The 20,888-nt window shown below is 30.0% G+C and overlaps 1 protein-coding gene across 1 annotated transcript in view; it reads right to left on the reverse strand.

Moving 5' to 3' along the window:
- LOC107444955 (uncharacterized) overlaps window positions 1–16,871 on the reverse strand; it is a 127,497-nt gene extending 110,626 nt beyond the window's left edge. Inside the window, exons 1-2 of the mRNA XM_016059243.3 lie at window positions 16,801–16,871; window positions 16,107–16,562 (exon numbers count right to left, since the gene is read on the reverse strand). Of these exons, the coding sequence (XP_015914729.1) occupies window positions 16,107–16,152 (46 nt within the window). The 5' untranslated portion in view covers window positions 16,153–16,562; window positions 16,801–16,871. The remainder of the gene's footprint in view (window positions 1–16,106; window positions 16,563–16,800) is intronic.
- Window positions 16,872–20,888: the final 4,017 nt, after the last annotated feature.

Raw genomic sequence — 20,888 nt, forward strand, 5'->3', positions numbered from 1 at the left:
TTGATATAGATTTTGTTTAATAAAAGGTAATATATAAATTTAAAAGAGTTTTTTTTAAAGCTATTATTGATTCCAGAAATTTTATTTTTTTAAAAATAACTTAAAATATTTTTTTTTCTTAAATAACTATTTTTTGTAATTAAAAAGTTTTTAAGAGTTAGATATATTTTTTAAAAAAAAGTACTTTGTCAAGTCAAATAAATAATAATAATATGAAAATCATTTTATTTATTTAAATAAGTAATGCAACGAATAAAATAATAAAAATTTGATAAATAATTAAAAATGATAAGAATAAAGTAAAAAAAATTCTAATAGAAAAATAATGCAGTAATAATAAAGTTATCAATTACTTATTGGGCTTTGTTTAAAAAAATAAACTGAATTGCCTTTAAAAAAAATGAAGAAAAAAAATCCAGAAAGTAAAATAATTAAATATTTTCCCTCAAAAAATTATTTAATTTCAAGAAAAATGGTGTTCTTCTTCAGAAAAAATTAAATAATAATGGGTTCATTAATTATTTATTTATAAATAAGACAATTCAATGACAGAAAATCGCACCAAAGTAAATGAAAAAGAGTTCTCATTAAGAATTAAGTTTCTGTAAAAGTATCTTTTCCGCAATAAGTCTTTACAGGGAAGTTATCTTCACGCGTCGGTCATGCGTTTCTTCTTTTACTTCATCAAAGGAGGAATCCTCCAAGGATTCGTTCCATCCACGTTATTTCTTCTATAGGAGGATGGAGTACTTGATATCGTCAAATCAATACAAGACAGATATCGGTATTATTTAAACGATATCCTTAGAATCGAAGAGATAGAAAAGCGTATATAATCATTAGAATTACTGAATTTTATAATTATAAATAGCCTCAAATTAATGAATAATAAAATAAGCGATTTTTTTTTTCCTAATCTTGATGAAAAGATTTGACCTACAAAAAATATATTTTAATAGTTTACTCATTGTGCTGTGTTATGATATTTAGAGTAAAATATAGAGTACAAATGGAGAAAATTTAATAGCAACATGCGAAACGATAAATACAATCAATACAAATAATCGCAACAATTTTTTAATTAAGAATACGAGAAAATATAGAATCGAATAGTTAGTTTCGAGAACATGAAAAAGTTGTTTCTCTTTGAAAACTTATACGATTAAGCAAAATTATTGGAAGTATAGTAGTTATTTAGTACTAAAATTATAATTAGTTCATAAATAAACTTTTTTTTCAGCGTTTTCCAAAACTCTTTGTGTGTTTTACGACAACTATTAACGATTCTAATTCAAAAACTACCCCATTTAATTTTATTTCTATTAATTTTTTCTTCATTATTTTTAGTTACTTAACTTTTTTTTAAAAAAATAGATAAAGTAAATAAAATGCTTAAAATTAAATTAAAAATAAATACTTTTTAATTACTCTTAAATAAATAATTTTAAAATCAAATTATAAAAAAAACTATTGCACCTACATTTTTTTACCTGATTAAATTTTTTCCAATCGCAGATTACTTTTTTTAAAAAATGCAGTTGAAGAGCCAAGATTTTTTCCTCGCCATAGTTAATGAATTCTAAATTTGTTAATATCAAAACTAGAAATAAAATTTAATTTTCATAAAGTCTAAAATAATTTAATTTTCTTATAACTATTCTAACTATTAAAATTCAAGACGACCTAGAAAATTTTTCTTTCCAGGAACATTTACGAAAAATCCAAATGTTTGAGTGAAAAAAAAAAATTTTCGTCCTCTTAGCAAAATTTCCTAAAATACATTAAACCGGTTTCAATTCATATTTATTATTCGAATTTAATAATTAACCAAAAATAAATGACATTGCATTAGAGATAGTCTTACTTTTAGAAATCCACGCAACATAGAATTTTTCGGAACATTCCATCACATTTCTCAAAATTTACGTACATCTGCAAGTTTGGAATCCACGTTTTAGACTAGAATATAAAACTTGATGAAAGAAGAAGAAAAAAAAATCTTTTGGACTTCAGTAAAGTTCCGTAAACTGAGCATGCGCAGGTAAAAGTTTCGTTCACTTCAAGGAAGAGGGTAAAAGTTTTCAGCCAACGTCCGAAACAATGTGTTTGAATCGATATTGTTAATGGAGAGAACAGTCATTTCAATCGATTCGTTGTTTCTTGGGAAAAAACGCTCATCCTTTTTCTTCGAAAACTACTCCGGTTCTCGCCGAAATTCCACAGTTTCTTTGGAATGTTTCGATTCCTTGAATGCAGAAACTTATTGTGATAAATTAATTACTTATCAAGATAACTTCTTTGATGTAAAATACAAACATCAGTTTGGAAAAATAATGTGTTTAAGGCAATAAATAAAATTACTCTAATGTTTTGCCGGAAAAATTCCGTGAACGCGGAATAGATCCCTATATTAAATTTGTTTTCAAAGGGATAATGTGGTCTAGACATAAATTTTCTCTTCACTTAAAGTTTGTAAAGCAGTATGACTAAGGGGTTTGCTTTTATATTTATTTTTCGTTATTGACCAAACTCATATATATTTTTCCATTATAAGCTTGTCGTTAACAAGAATTAGTACATTGTATACGAAACAAATAAACAGAAAATAAATAGATTCGTATTAATGTAGTATGTCATTTTTTATATTCTAAGTTGCTGTATAAGAACGTTTTACTAATACAATTTGGGAGTTTATTGATATTTAGAAATAATGCATGTATTTAATATATAATAATAAATACAAAGAGATTAGTGAAAGAAAATAGTAAAAACTGTTTACTGGGACATCTTTTCATTTGAAAGAATTTAACTAAAAACTTAGAGCAGAAAAAGAAAAAAAGCTTTATTTAATTTTATTTAAATATAGCATTTTTAAACATTTGAACGCTTTCTGAATAAAGTTCATAGGGAAGAAACAATTTACACAAATTCTTTCAACAAAAAAGGATTGGATCGCATTCTGTTTCATTTTGAGGATTACTAAGTTTTGGAGAATCAATAACGTGGAAAATAGTTTCTCCCCGAGAGTTATAACACAGTAAAGATAGGCCAAGCTGGAGGAAAACGGGTCCTGCTTGTAGGAAAATTAGTTTTTTTCTCAGAATCAGTTTTCATGGATATATTCTTACCCCAATATTTTGAAATGTGACTTGTACTTTTTTCACTGCCTTTTTAAGAAAATGGAGTCATATCATGAAATCTTCTTACCTTATAATATTCAAGCTAAATTCTTTAAAAATAATTCTTTTTAAAAATTTAAAAACCCTACTTACCTTTTCAAGACATAAAATGTAAGTATACAAAAAACATATATACAATTATAAATAGTATACAATTAATTAGGATTTAACAAAGTTTTTTATTTTTTATTTACTCTTCTACTATTGGGATTCAAGCATATTCCCAAGAAGATGAACTCATATCGTGAAATTTTTTTACCTAATCATACTGAAACAAATTTTTTTTTTAATATTTGAAATAAATTTAAGAACCCTACTTATTTCTCTTCAAGACAGATATAAAATGTAATTCTACAAAGCATAATGTTCTGATATTAATATTAATTAATTAATGTTCAGTTAATTCTTTTTTAAAATGGAGGAAAATATTTCGATTTTTATACGAACATCAATGAGCAGCTTTTTTACGTTGATATTTAACCTGAGAAATCGTTCGCCAATAACTCCATATCCTTACAATTTGGAAACAAAACAAACTAGTTCAAGAACAAGTTTGTTCAAAATTATAAGAACAACTTTGTATTTTTACAACAATTTTGAACAAGCTCTTGGGTCAAAAACTCGCAGTTAAGGAGGGTTTTATCTCCTAAATTAACACGCAATTTTATTAAATGAAGTGGTTAACCTAATAGCAATGATAATATACTGCCTAATGATTCTATAACTCTATTATAATAAAAGAACAACATTAATGATAAACAGAATAATTTTTTTAACAGGGGCCACGTGGGAGGGCTTGATTTTGAGGGGGACTAACTTAAATTACACAGTCAAAATAGTTTTCGAAAAAAAATTTCAAATCTGCTAAAAGATTTTTTTTTAAATCGCTTTCATGTTTTTAACTTTAAGAATTTTAAATCGATGATAATTCGCTAAAATTTTCCTTAGTTGTCTGCAATATTGAGAGGGAACTTTAAAAAGCTGTCTGGTCATTGGGGGAGGGGGGCATATACTGACCGCCCTTTTCCGTCAACAACGCCCATATGTGCCCGGTCGAGGTAGTTTATTTCTCATCTGAATTAGAAATTCTTATAGTTATAAAATTAATGATTTCCACAATCATTAAATTCAAACAATTCCATAATTATTGCCACTCAAATTGCATTTGGGAATCCAATCATTCTTTGTTGTTTCAATTAAAGTGTCATCAACTCCTTTTTATTCATGAGCAAAAGTTACAAAATAAAGCTTATCAATAAAGAGAAAGTGCAAGTAAATAAAATAAAAAAATGGAACGACAGCAACGACATGTCCGCGCCAAGGTCGCCAATCGTTGACCTAGAAAATTTTATTTCGTGGCCTTGATGAAAGAGTATAGATTTTGTTTATACCTAGACGCGGTGTAGCGCGTGTTCTAGATATGAGGGATTTTTTTTCTTCTTTCTACTCATCATTTTTCTACGTTCTCCCCTCCAACAAATCGACAAGTGCTTTCCGGAAGGTCAGCTGATGTCCAGTGCACGCAAAAATCCACACCCTTCATGTTTTGTTTCATTTCTTTTTTTCTTGGCACTTAGTGAGTAAACTCAACGAGTACGGTGGGTGATTCATTCTCTGTGATTGAATCAATAGAAAGGTTAATAAGGACGTTTCTCTTATGGGTTTTTTTTTCTGTGGAAGTTCAGGTTTAAACTAACGAGAGACTTTTCTATGGTCTAACTAAATCAAAACTAAAATTTTATTTTTCAGGAATTATCTGTTTCAATTGTGTTTGGGTTTGGAAAAAAAAATTTCCGCAGAAGTAACTAAATAAAAGAAAAAAATTTGAGCCATTAAAAAACAAACAGCCAAAAAATTCTACCAATAAACGTAATCCCAATAAAAGAAAGAAAAAAAGAAATTAAAAAAAAAGCTTATGAAGTGAGTTTAACTTGAATTTCCGATGTTTTAACTGTTTCATTTTCAAAAAGAGGTACTAAATTATTATACACTAGAGCAGGGTTTCTTAACCTGTGGTTCATGAACCCCTAAAGGGTCTAAGAGTTATATTTTGGGGGTCCGCTGACTACTCCTGATTTTTAAAACGTTTGGAAGCCTACCCATTGCTTGTAAAGCGAGTTATGGCAGCTATAATTCCGTTTGCTACAGTGTATCTTTGCGAAGTTTGCTTTGTTGAAAACCATCCCTCAATTCAATTTGTTAAGTAAGGAAAAGCAGCAGCAACCTTCACATTAAAAATTTTGCATATTTTGTATAAATAATAAAATTAAATGTTTTCTAATAATTGACGTTTTTTGCAATTATTTTTTTCACAGGGGGGTGGTCCGTTACTTCTTAAAAATGTTTAAAAGGGGTCCATTATATCAAAAAGGTTAAGGAACACTGCACTAAAGGTACTAAATTATCTAATATATATAATTCTCATACGTGACTCCCAAATTTTGGCTGTATTTCTTTTCCGCCGGTGGCAACGTTTGCTTTGTTTTGTTTACGTTACTATTTCTCTTACACGGCGAATCGACCAATGATTGCCGGTAAAAATGTAACATGCGAATTCTAGCTGAGGTGGCTCAACATATAGCGCTTTTAAAAACGGAAACTGAAATAACCAGACAGCATCAGCTGCGGCAATTTCATACTATTAAGCTAGGCAGAAGTGAGTAGTTTTTGTCGATAGATCTCTATTTTAGTTAGTATTTTGTCGAAAGCGCTTTTTTTTCACGAATTTGATTTTTGATTTATATCATTATAGCACATTTCTGATAGGTTTAACGAATTACATGTCATTTATTTGAATTCAAATTTATTTTAATGACTTAGTATTTACTAAAAAGATGTAATTTTTTTGAAAAAAAAGTTTTTATATGGATTTGAATGATTGTTTTGAATTCTTAGAATTTTGTGCATTTGCAATGTACCTAAGTTAGTAGCGAGCGAAGCGACCTTGGTTTGCGAAGCAAACCATATAAGATTGCGTAGCAATTTTCGGGGGTTGGCGAGCGTCAGCGAGCAGGGGGCGCAGCCCACTAGTATTTGATAAATGTTGTCGTTGATGGTGCTCTTTTTCTTACTAAGGTATCCATTGAATAGTTTTGTTATGCACTGAAAAATCTTTCCAAACAATTATATAAACTAACTGACCTTATATAGATTTCTGTCTTGGATCACCAAATGTTGGATTTAACAAGAAAAGAAATCCCAATACATTTTTCTAAGACTCTTTTTATTTTCCTATTTAAAATAAAACATCTTTTTTAAAAATAAAACTCATTCTTTAACTATGTTGCCATTCAAGATCAACTAAACTTATGATACAAAAATGGAGTTTTTAAAGGAACCACGAATGCAACGTAGGTGGCGCTTTCAACACACAACATTAGCGAAATTATTAAGGTTGATTTTACTTGCGATAACCTAGCATAGAGGACCAAAAGTAAATATTTCATAAACATGCCATGAGAAATTTTTTTGATTTATTAGCAATTCGCTCATATTATAAAATCAAATCCTAAGAATTTTTTTTTCTTTTGGATGTAACACGTGAACCGATTGTCGGAGGGAATTCTAAGTTAGGCCTTCGAACCTATGTAAACCAAATGGTGAAAATTGGTGAAAATTTGTTAAGAATTGCGGATTTTTATAAGTTACATGTAAACAGATGTAAACAATCTGCTTTATTTATATAGATAACGCAGTTATGGTGAGGAAATTTAAAGAAAGGATTAAAAGAATATCAATGTGATAGAGGTTTCGAAATAAAAGTTTAATGGTAAAAACAACCGAAATCAGAATGGGGCTATCGACGATCTTATCTTACGCTATCAATAGAAAGCAATCAAAGTTTTTCAAAAAAACGGTGTTATAAACTAAGTCTGTCGTTTAAGAAAAATTCAGAAAATCCTCTGTTTAAACAACAACGAAAAAATCAGAATGAAAAATATCAGAAAATCATATGTGATAAGATTTGTCTTAATTGTTTTGTGCGCACGTTGTTAGCTGATTATAAGGCATTATCGAGTGATTTAAAGTGATTTTTTAGCAACGATTATTTTAAGTAATTATTGCATTTTTGACAGTTATAACGGTAAAAAAAGGGAAATAAGAGATTAATCAGAAAAAAAATTATTAACATAAGTGAAAAAATACAACAATACCTCAGAAAAAAATTCATAATGCCAAAAGTAAAATAAAATAATCATCTGCCCTAAAAATATAACTATTTCGTCAATTATGACCAGCAATCTTTACATTTAGATGGTAGTTTTTTTCAACTACAGTGTGCCTGAAATTCTAAAAAAAATATTTAGTTTTTTTTTTAAATCTAATTTTTCTACCCTACCAAACAAAAACGCAACGCTTTCTATACTATAATTGCAAAATAAATACAATAAAGGATATCCGTTATGTTAATCATGGTTAATTTTAAACAACGTTAACTAAAATATATAATTTTTTTCCGTAAAGATAAAGAATAGATTGAGAGTTGAAATCGTTAATCATTTTATTTATAAAGTTTAAAAACAGATTGTGACTTGCAAATTTTCAAAAAAGTGTCTGCTTATAAGTGGAGTTTATACAGAGATTAAAAACTTGGCTGCTGCAGTAGACCCAAATAACAATGCGTAATCAGACGATGTTATAAACTATAAGAGGCAAATATAGTGCGTAGAATCGAGAGTTAAATAATTGAAATGCAATGAATATAAAGTTTCATGCCACAGTTAATAAAAATTGATGTACTGTGAAAAACTCCAACGGCATTAAGCAATCTAACGGTGTTTCAAACTTCATTTGTCGCAACAAAAATATAAAAGGAGAATGGCTTATAAACACCATGTGGAAGCAAAATCGAATGTTAAAAACTCATGTTTAATGTTAAAAGTTCTTTCATTCATTTTGAGAACGTATATGTAAGAAAACTGCTGAAAAAATATAGAAAATAATAATATAATTTATAGCAAATAATGGCATAATAATGCAGCTGTTCTCAAAAGGTGTTCTGTGGAACTTTAGGGTTCTTTAGATAGATCAGAAGGGTTCAGTGGGGTAAGACTTTTTTTTAAACAGTAATGACTGTTTGAAACCTGCAATATGCTCATATTCAACCAATACCAAACATTTCGGTTTTTTTTAGGAAATTATTTAGGTTAAATACCAGTGAGAAAAGAAACAGCAAAATTTAAAATCTACAGTATTTTGAATAAATTACAAAAATTATATACTTTGTCAGTCTTTCTCACCGAACTTTAAATTTCACAATAAAGGAACCAAATTCAAGAATAATGAGTTACTTTTCTCTAAAAACCATTCTTCCGGCTTAAAACAATTCGTTTTTAAAAACTGCAATTCGTCTTTCCTTATTCAATTTCAACTTACCCATACGTCAAACTATACTAAGATTTGAAACCGCTTCAGAGATGCGAATTCAAAAACTTAGCATAAAACCTTACTTCAAACTTGATAAAATTATTTTATTAAATTTTATTAATTATTGATAAAAGAATAAAGAAATCATTCTGCGCATTAAATGTTACCAAATTAATTAGTAGTTTTCATTTATTGTTTCATTTAATTATTTGATTAGCATACTCGCTCTGTTGTTATCAAGCTTTTTTTTAAAGTTGGGGTTCCGCTTAAAAAAAGTCAATCGCTTAGGGTTCCACGAAAAAAATTGGGAATCGCTGTAACAATGTATTAAATAGAGATATAACAGTATAAATGATAACAATAGTAAAAAAAAATAGAAAAAAATATATGCATCGATAGAGAAAATAAGCACATTATGTATATGCTTATTTTTTTCTCTAGTCTTCTCATTATAATGATTTGCTCTGTAAACACAAATATTTACAAGATATTGCTACAGAAAATGAATGTTAAATACAAAAAAGTGCAAAACAAGGTCAAAATATTTTGAAAACCTTACAAAGATTCTTCAACGATACAAAAACAAACACATCAGCCTTGCTTTAGAGAAATAATTTTTCATCGGAAAAAAGTCTTAAAGCTTGAGTGAATCTCGCACGCGACATTGTTTCGGGTTATCATCCTCCTATAGTTAATGATAAACCGACATTGAATTTTTTGGCCAACCTTCGGAGAAAGCTAACTGGGCCAAGGTCGGGCCGTAATCGCAGATATCTAATCATTTCGATGTTACATAAACGAAATGAAGCGTGAATTTCGTTACATAAGTGAGAGTTAGAATGCGAAAATCAATTATCTCGTAGCCTGGGATTAAAAAATTAAGGAGAAAACATACATATTAAAGGGAGTGACCTTGCTTAAGGTTGAGTGAATCATTCTTGGATTCGCCCTCATAGTAAACAAGGAAATGAAGAAAGGGAATTTTAGAGTTTTATTTTTTAAAGTCTAGGAAATAAACACTTTTTTTATTGCTATAAGCTTATCGTTATTGTAAATTTGTACTCTAGTAAAACGTATGGGTGATGTTTTTAACAATTTTTTTTTTATTTTATTGTTTTATTTTTAAATTTCTAAAAACAGTTTAATTTGTTTTTTATTTTTTTATGAACATGAAACTCACCTCTAACAATCTGATATGAAAAAACATAATAAATAATTAAACTGATAAAATAAATTAAAAACAATCAAAAAATTATTAATAAAAATTTATATTATTACTATTATTGTTGCCATAAATTAAAAATAAGATTATTATCAATATTTATTACTATTATTAATCTTACTATTTTAAATTTATTTTTTCAGTTTGATTAAATACTATGCTTTTTTACTTGATCAAAGTCCTATTATTATTATTATTATTAAAAATAATTTTATTTTTGGATTATTATTACTATTAATATAAAATTTTTCAACTCTAGGCTCACAAAATCTATTCAACGATGCTGATAGTTTTATTAAATAGTTTATTATAATAGTTTTATTAAATATAATATATATAATAGTTTTATTAAAAATAATAGTTTTATATTAATAATTTCCTAATCATTATTTCAATTCTGAAACTAAATTCAAATAGTTTAGAGGTAGAACTTAAAAAATGACATTTAGTAAACAGTCTAATTTTTTTGTTTATAAACACGTTTATTTTTGTTTGCAGATAAAGATCAAGGGGGGGGGGGGTTGCGTCTATAAAAGCTGACTGTGAAAAAAACGCATTTCAAGGTTTGAACGTTTTCAAGAGTAATTGAAACGATTAAATTGAAATCGTAACTCACGAATGTCACAAGATTACCCTTAAAATTTCAAAACAAAGGTTATAATTTTTGGAGCAAAAAGTTATTAACAATAATGTCCACATTAGGGACAAAATTAGAAAAAAATTTTCGGTGAAACAAATAATAAATAAAAAAATGTAAAGACCTAAATGCATTATAAGCACTTTCAATCAGTCTGTTAAAATATAGTTTTCAATTAAATCCTATTTCTCTAGAGAAAAAAAATAAAAAAAATTAAATATTTTATGAAAGGCGTAAGTTATGCACACGGTACTTAGTAATAACCACCCTTCCAATTACTCTTCCCTGGCTACGCACGAGATAACTCGTATTGCTGAAATATTCACTGTGCGCTATAGTAGTATTAGTGAATACTGTTATTGATTGCAGTTGATTGTTATTTTTAAAGCAAAATAAAAAATTTTTTAAAGAATTTGCTTCTTGTTTCAATCTTAGCTTAGAGGATGGGGCAAAGGCGTGCCACTGCCTCGATTAAATAGTTGATCTGTACTTTTAGAATCGTTTTAAAACTTTAGTTAAAAAAGTGATTCGAAAATTGATATTTAGATGACCCCGCTTCCGTTTTTAAAATTGCTCTTTTGTTGGGTATGTCTTCATCCTTGAAACTTCGTAGAGAAATGTATGCTACCCTTTGGCGAAAAACTTTCCATACCCTCAACACAGATGATATTGATTCATGATTTAATGAACTGCATTATATTAATGGAACCTAGAAATATTTTGAATTTGCGAGATTAATGAAACTATGTATTATGAAATCCATCAAAAAAAAGAAAGGAAGGAAATGTTCCAAATGGAAGTAATGCCATCGTCTTAAAAAATGCTTGTCTTGAAAGTTGGTATTTAGTGGTTAGCACTGACCGGATAAATTTCACAAAAGGAACCTAAATTATTTGCCGAAAGTCGTGCGTTCAAGGTCTTTTGAGCCGAGTTACGACAGAATAAAAAAATCAATCAAGAAACCCGGATCCTGGAAATGTCTGTCATATGCACCTGAAGACTTAAGTCGTGATATAAATCAACATTTTTGTTGCAGGCATTGTTTCAACTTTAATGAATACGTTCAACGATACTTACTATTTTCTATCCATATTTTACCAAAAAACATTTTATATGCACTGTTTTTGTTTTGTTTTGTTTGTTTTTTCATTGATTTTTTTTTTTTTTGTTTTCAGAAAAATGAATTTCCTTAAACTTTAATTATATCGCTGTTTTTTTTTTTTTTTTTTTTGCTTTCCTAAATTTTAGTTTAGGATCAATCGTTATTCTTTTTTTTTACTAGTATGACAACACTGCTTTTCTATTAACTGCACTTCACATTATGGTTTTTTTAAAAATTTTCTAACAACCCCTTGTTTACCGCCTTTGTTAAGGTTTTTCTGCTTATTATTCCGTTTAAAAATGTTCCCTTCTTATTATTCATAAGGTTTTTATTTTTTAAAAGGTTTTTCTTCTTATTGTTTATTTTCTAATTATCAAAGAAAAACATAAGAAAACCATCCTCCCAAATGAAAATAGAATTCCTTTAACAAAAAAAAATTAAATGGAAAATGTGACGATGAAATAGAAGGATATTTTTTTAATATGCTTAAAATTTCATTTTTTTAATATTTTTTTAATTAAAATATTAATTTTGGTAGGAATATTTTAAATCATTGCGAAATGTAACTAAAATTTCTCAGAATCAGATGTCAAAATCAAATCAAAATCAGAAAAATCAAAAAAAAATTAATTAAGAAACTAATGATTTAAGAGTAAGATTATTAATGATTAAGAGAAACCCACAAAATATTTGATATGTAGAACGCAAAATAAAAAACGGACCACCCTGAACAACTTTTGATCTAGATCGGATCTTCACATTCTAGAACTCATTCTTAAAGGTTTGAAGGGATGACCTTAAATATGCTAATTAACAAGTGCAGACGATATTTTAAGTTACGAAATGACAGGCACAGAAACGTACCTTTTCTGAATAACTTTTTTTTAACGGATTAAAAAAGCGACTTTTTCAAAATTAAATTGATTTTGCGACTTTTTCAAAATTTGATTTCTATTCGATCGATTTCGACCAAGTTTTATAGATTGCCATTTAAAATTGCATTCTTTAAAATGATGTAAAAGATTGTATAACTTACAATTCAAAATTTTTTGTCGACTATTATTAATAAAAGTTATATTTGAATGAAATATTTTTTTTTTCTAAACGAATTTTATAATTGTGTGTAAACTTTTTCGATTCGCTTAAAAAATCCAAGATACAGTGAAATACGCAAAAAAGTAAAATAATTATTAAGAGGTCAACACTTTGAGCCGCTCTCCTGATCTAACTATTGGGACTTCACTTCCTAAATTGAGGCTACCCCCTATATTTTGGGGGTCAGAAATCTAAATCCATCGAAAATAAAAAATGTTTATTTAGAAAAAGATTGAGATCTGATTTCGTAATTTAAAATATCGTCTGCACTTTATAAATTAGCATATTTGAAGTCAACCCCTCAAATCTATTCAGATTGAATCCTTGAACGTGAAGATTCGATTATTCGATGAAAAGTTATTCAGAGAGGCCCTTTTTTTTTTATCTTTTTCTGGCACACTGTTAACGGTCAGTAAATGAAGACAATGAGTAATTACCAGAAATTCGAAAAATGATAAAAAATTTTCATCCAAAAATCACTCTTCTTTGTTATGAGATATAGAATTACAGCCACTCAAACAAACAAACAAAATTGAGTTAAAAAAAAAAAAACAATGAATATAACTCATAAAATCAAACCATGAATTTTATAACTCCCTCTCTTCTTACTTCTTATCGCTCTCTAACGATATGGTAATCAAAACATTCGTGATCATCGTAACACCGGTCTAGTTATTATTACATTATTTTAAATTCGAAGTAATTTTTACATATATTTGAGACAGACAAAAAAACATCAAAAGGAGTGGTGTCTGATTTCGTGAATTAGAATTATTCGATGTATAAGCAGATCCAAAATTGCTCTCCTTAAAATGAAAAACAAAAAAATAGTTTATCTGTTTATACTCCTACGCTGAAAATGAGCCCTGTTTTATATGTGAATAAAGAAAGGCTTGCTAATTAATATAAATAACAGCTTACATCTCGTATTTTACGAGCTCAAATCGAACAAATTCTTGTAGTACCTGATTAAAATAGAAAGTAGGAATTAGGATTGGATTATTTGATGGATGATGTCTAAGAGACTTATCAATATATTACTGATGATAGAGCGAGGACGTATTCGAGTGATTACAGGAAGTCTAGAGTTTCAAAAGTACTTTCCCAGACATAATTTTTACTGCCATACGTATAACTTATGATAATCTGAATCGAATCCATAGAAATTACAGGATGTTCAGCAATTCAAAAGTACTCGCACAAGTGCAATTTTTGCTGATATATAACTGCTGATTGTCTAATACTAAATCAAAGCTATTATAGATTGTCTAAAATTTCAAAAATACCTGCGCAAGAGCAATTTTTAGCAATATATTACTGATGATAGTCTGAATCTAATCAATATAGATTACAGGAAGTCCAGCGTTTCGAAAGTTCTCTTCGAAACAATTTTTACTGATTGATGATAGTCTGAATCCAATCAGCAGAAATTACAGGACATCTAACGTTTCAAAAGTACTTATACAAATGCAATATTTACTAATATATTACTGATAGATTGAATGTAATCCATGGAGATTACAGGAAGTCCAGCATTTCAAAAATACACGTATAATTTTACGTTTAGAATTCAGATGAGAATGATCATTCTAAATAACGGATACATTTCAACTTATCGCAACTCCTTCAATTGTACGTTTTATACTGCAAATAAAATAATCACTTTCGCAATAAATTTCAGAAAAACACAATATTTAGACAGGATAGCGTTAATTAAAAGTTACATAACAAAATCAGTTTTATACTTATTATAATTATTATAAAATGTAAACAAGTTTTCACTTTTGTATAATTTTTATAATAATTGTTTACCTGCTGCATGCAGTTATTGAAAAGAAGTATTTTTTATAAGCTTTAATGTTACTTTTTTAGGTTTTTTTAGACATATTTCATAAGAATGTTTACTAAGAATTATGCGAACTTCACTATAGCTATATTATTTAATGTTAGTTTTTTTTTCACATAGCTTCACCAAAGTAAAGGGTTCTCACAAAATATTGTTTTTTGGATTAGGTGAATTATATATATAACCATACTAGAGCTGAAAAGGAGTAAAAACTTTTATAAAAATCAAAATTTTTAAATGTGTTACAAAAAACGTTGAACTTTGCTTTTCAATTCTTTAAACTATAATTTTTCATGTATACCCACTTTCCATTTATTCACACACAGCCTTACTTCTTCTAACTCTTACAAAGTTAACAAAATTCTGTATAACTTTAGGCAATATTATAGTAAAATAATATCTACTGAAATCATTATATATATAAATTAAATAAATAGTCTGTAGATAATATTTTAATTGTGATAATGAAAGCAATGATTGTGATTATTAAGCAATTTCTGAAGTACACAAAATATCAACTGAAATCATGAGAGGTAGATATTTTGTTTACTTCGCTCTAGAGCTGTACAATGGGCTATTGGCGACGGTCTGGGGTATATTACCGTCCGAAGGATGATCCGAAGGCATGTCATGACAATTTTAATCCTCTGCAGAGGATGTGGCTCCCCCTCTTTGGAAATCCAATGACCTGCAAACTAATTCGAGCACTTTACTGTAAAACAGTTAAACGAAGACCGATACTGCACACCCTCGATCCCTTCGCAAGCTGATCAAAGTGGTCACCCACTGGTTATGACAGCAGTCAGTGATGCTTGACTTCGGCGTTATGCTACTAACCGTGTGTTTATGGTCAGTCCACAGTGGGACTGAAATCATGATAAATATTTACGATAAATATAAATTGATATAAAATAAAGAGATATTATATCGAGAATATTTGAATTGTGACATTGAAAATCCAATATTGAGTGCAGAACATAGTGCCGGCGTGTTTGAACCAATATTTATCGCCATTTAATTAGATCACTCACTACACAAAAAATACAGAAAAGTATAAACAAATTTAATTCAAAGTATAAATAGTTTTGATCAATGTGATATTTTTTAAATTCAAATTTTAAATTTACTTGAATTTTATTAAATAATTGAAATTTTTAGCAAAATTAGTTAGCAAAGAAATAACTTTAAATTTCATAAATTGGCACAAGACTAAAACTAGAAAAACTATCAAAATAATTAATTCAAATTGAAAGAGTTTGGCTTACTGAACCTTAATAAAAGTTTGAAAAGGGATATTATTTATAATATATAATTAGGACAGGAAATAAAACCTATTGTACATCATAAATACGAAATTTGTATGAAATTCATTCTAGATTCAATAACATACAATATTAACTCGTTAAAAAGTCGAATTTAAGTATTTCATTCAATAAGTTCTTAACCATAGTTATAAACATACAGATTTTAGCATATTCTACATCGTTTTAAGTGTAAACGTGTAACATTTAAATGCACATAACTTTTCAATAATTACTTCACAACAAATTTTTAAAAAACTAGACAGAAAAAAATCATGGTACTATCGACAAATACAAATTAAAATTACAAGTTTTACTCTTATTGATGAAAGAGATTTATAAAAAAAAGCCACTTACTTGCTGTTTTTGAATTGCCCTGAAATAAATATCTGCAGCTACACATGAATGCATCGATTTAAATCAATATGATTTAAATGTAAGCGCACTTCCTTCAAAATAAAGTTTAAAATGGGTTTATAAAAGTCATTCCACTTTCAGTTCTAATCATAAAATAAAATTTAAAACTTTATACAAAACCAATTCAGTTTATATCTGAAATTTTAAAAATACGTAAATGTACTTGTATTTTTTCAAGTGCACAGCATTGAATTAAGAGATAAGCTCCCGGATGCCTACTTCTACACAGCTCTAACCAGCTGAAGACAGCCACAGTATTTGTCTGCTTTCATTTCCTTGTAAGCGTCCCACCCTAGAACTAGAGTCACACTGGAACTACACTAACATCACACTGGAATTAGAGTCGTACTAGAGCTACAGAAACGTCACACTAAAACTAGAGTCACACTAGAGCTGCTGTTGTTGTTGTTCATTTACGTCGCACTAGAGCTGCACAATGGGCTATTGGCGACGGTCTGGGAAACATCCCTGAGGATGATCCATCACAATTTTGATCCTCTGCAGAGGGGATGGCTCCCCCGCTTCGGTAGCCCGACGACCTGCACGCGAAGTCGAACACTTTACGGTAGCACAGTTTAACGAGAATCAATACCGCACACCCTCGGTCCGTACGCAGACTGATCCAAGTGGTCACCCACCCGCACACTGACTGCAGCCAGTGATGCTTGACTTCGGTGATCTGACACTAGAGCTGCATTACGTCACACTAGAACTACACTAATGACACACTGGAACTAGAGACACACTTAGGCTAAGCTAACGTCACATGGTTGTAGTAATCATCCGCTGGCCATGCCCCGCTCCCTAATCAAGCATGCGTTTTCTAGTTCTGAAATCACTTCTGACATTACATTACAGTGATTTCTAAGTCATCAATAGATCATTAATATAGCTCTAGTGTGACGTTGGTAACCGGGCTACACTAAACCATTAGAGCACACGACGAAAGACGCTAAGACTATATCGTAGAGAATTCAAACGCGATCCAAGCTATGGTAAATGAAATCTCTGCCAACCATAACAACTGGGCGACCAATTTTCCTCTCTTTATTAGATCAATAAATTAGAAGAGAAAAACCAGAGGCATGGACAATAATCATATAGGCGCTCACTTTTAAATTGTTTTACATGTTCCATACCTTGTTTTAAAATATTAATCATTAACCTAGGAACTGTTAACGCACCTCTATGATTTTACCCAAACGATTTTTTACATTTGCCCCTAAATTCACTCTGAGTTCTAGGACCCCCCTGGCCAACGGTATCGCCCGCCAAACACTCTGTAGTGTGGAGGTAGTGGGTATGAATCCAGCCATTACCCTTGAAGTACTTTGTGTTGTCCTTCTCTAAATTGTACTGTCCGTCTTTCTATTGGGCAAAGGGTCCCTCAGTGGACTGATCGTAAAGACACAGTTCGCGGTAAAATACCGAAGTAAAGCATCACTGGCTGAGGTCACTGACCGAGTAGGCAACCACTTTGAACAGCCTGCGAAGGGACCTAGGGTGCATGGTATCGGTTCTCGCAAAAGTTTTCTACCATTAAGTGCTCAGCTTTTGCCGCGAGCAGTTCATCGGGCTACAGAGCGGAGGAGACAAACTCTCTGCTGAGGATCAAAATTGTGAGGTCATATTTTCGGATCATCCTAGGAATATTTCGCAGACCGTTTCCAATAACCCATTGTGCAGCTGTAGTGCAACGTAAATGAAGTACTACTACTAGACAAAGGCTTATAAGCTACACTTATGTAACTGAGCACACATAAGCCTACATGTATGTGTATCAATAAATAAATTAATAAATTCTGAGTGCTGAAAACCTAGCCTATATCTGATTTTGACTTCCATTCTAGGTCGGTAATGTTCTACTGCAATAAGTGATACCTGTCTTTCAATTTCACAGCGTAAGCAATATATTCATCTAAGCAATTTTTATAATTGTGAACAATTCCGTAGATTTATATGTATTATAAATCAAATATTAAAGGGGATAACCAAGAGACCAACGTCCTAGAATGCAACTGAGAAAGTTTGAGCCTTGGGCCCCAATTTCACTGAAAGTCCTCGGGCCTTATGAGATATACCTTGAATAGAACCTATTTATTTACTGCTATACATCCAGGCTAATGTGTCTAATACAAATAATGATTTATAAGACCTTATCAATTTTAAGGACAGATGGCACACATTAAATAAGGACAGAAGAAATATGCCATCGTTCGTGATTACGACGAGATTCAAGCCCGCTACCTTTACCCTCCAGAGAGTTTGGCAAAAGAACAAGAACCCTTGTTCAGGGAGGCTCAAATAGAACCAATGAAAAGAAGCTTTACTCTTTCTACCACATACTTTGACTGAAAAGGAAGTCAGCAGGTCCGTTTTCCTTCGCATGTGATTTTCATTCATTTTCTGTGATTATTTTGTCTGTCTATAAAAATGACAAAAACTTGCAAGTCAATATTTGTGTTGATCAAAAACGCTTGCAGATTCATGTATGCCAAGGACCATCCATATTTGCAAAATAAATTATTGCAATTAGGATAGGTTCGATTTCCATCTGGTTTTTTTTCCCTCACTCAATTTCTGGTGTGGTGTTATTTGCGTTCCTTTAATCTTGAATTGGGTTTGCAAGCAGATTTTGAGTGAAGCACGGTAGCTTGAAGGTATGCATATTAAATAAATAAATGTGTGCAACGAATAAATAATTAAGTACATTTTTAAAGCAGAGATCGGATAACTAGGCTATAACTGGGTTCGGCTCTCTGGTCGTGGGGTGTCAAGTTTGGTGTCAGATTTTTTTTAAAAATCAACAGCAACAATTTTTTTTTCTTCGACCTGACACGCATTTTTAATTTTTAGATATGTCATGTTTTCTTTGAATTACTTCCATTGTAACTGATATACTTTACCTAATTTTCATTTTGCTATTAGAGCGCCATGTGTAAATTAGAATACGAAAGCCGACAAATCAAATCGGAGTATTTTTTCAGGAAAATCCGAAATCTGAAAAAAAGAATAGGAGTCCCATTAAAAGTATAAAATTGTCTTCTTTCCTATCCTTAGATTGGGGATCATGTTTGGTATACTGGAACTCATCCTTAATACCAAGATACTTGATACCATACTTGCTTCTCCTGTGTATTTTTAGAATTCTGATCCGAATCGTGCTTCTCTAAATATTTTACCATTTTCTCACTTTTTGGACACCCTGCAGAAATACTACACTGGTGAACAAAATTAAGACATCGAAGACATTTTCCCAAATATCTCAAAAAGCACTGAATATAAATAAAGGAAATTTGGTATGGATATAGCTTATTCCATGATAATAAAGTATGCAAAACAAAAATGAAAGTGCCATTCACTGGCAAGACCTATTGCCAATAAATCCAATATAGTCTGAAGTTAAGGATAAAAGAGGACAATAAAAGTGATGCTTGTACAGTGTGTGTTATCTCTAGTATGGTGTATGGTCACCCCTGACAGACAGACAGCATGCACAACGAGTATGCATGCTGTTAATAAGCAAGTTAAGGAGGACTTGTGGAAGACCCTCACATTCTTCCACCAGAGCAATTTTTAACTCCAGAATGGCTCTAGGGGGAGGTTGGCGCATCGCAATAGCTCTCCCAAGAGCATCACAAGCATGTTCAATAGGATTCAGGTCTGGGGATTTGGCTGGCCAATCCATTCGTTGAATATCCTCGCTTTCAAGATAATCATCAACCATGAGAGCCCTATGTGATCGCTCATTGTCGTCCATAAAAATGAAATGAGGGTGAACAGCGCCCCTGAAAAGACGCACATAGGGCTCTAGGACCTCCTGCCTGTACCTCTGGTCATTCACGGAACCTTTGTCAAGCACATGGAGCGGTGTGCGGTTATCTTGCATGCGCGAATGAATGTGCGAAAATGCTTTCCATCTCTTAATTTTGTCCATCAGTGTAATTTACCCTCCATATCCCAATGTTCCTTATATTTTAATTTTCATAACTAAAATATTCATTGAAATGTTTTAAATATCCATACCACAAAGAGATAATAATTCATTAAAAGCAAAGGAAAAAAGAAAAGCAAAACAATAAAATAAAATTTTAAAAAAAATATTAGCTTTTTTCTACATTTAAAATAAAATATTTCATACATTTTGAGGGACTAATTTAAAGCATAAAAAGCCAGCACTATAAATTATAAATAGTCATTTTAATTTTCAGTATAATTTTACTTTGTATAAGCAATACGCATTTAATACATTTTAAATTTTGAAATTGATTGTCATGATCCTAAAATGAACATTTATTACAATTTAATATACTTTTTTTATGCGATGTCATTTCATTTTTATTATTCATTAAATACTCGATTAATAAAATAAATCAACTTTGATTTCTTTAAAGGCATTATTTTTCTATGCAATTTATCAGGAACTTTTTTTATGAACGTATTTACAATTCAAATAGAGAGCATCAATAAAATGGCTTTTAAACTTTGTCCACAACCTCATAAAATAGTAAGTTTTATTTTTTAATTACCTATGAAGATTTTTATTCGCTAACGAAGATTACTTTTGATACAGGATTTAGTTTTCACAACTGAAATATTTCAAAAATTTGAATATTTTATTGAAAAATAATAGTAATAAATAGTTGTTACAAATATAAACTATCTTCAAGCAATTTTAGGAAATAAAAATAATCAAAAAAATCCGCACGTTTTTAAGAAGGC

Source organism: Parasteatoda tepidariorum, chromosome 1 (genome assembly GCF_043381705.1).
Source record: "Parasteatoda tepidariorum isolate YZ-2023 chromosome 1, CAS_Ptep_4.0, whole genome shotgun sequence".
NCBI lineage: Eukaryota > Metazoa > Arthropoda > Arachnida > Araneae > Theridiidae > Parasteatoda > Parasteatoda tepidariorum.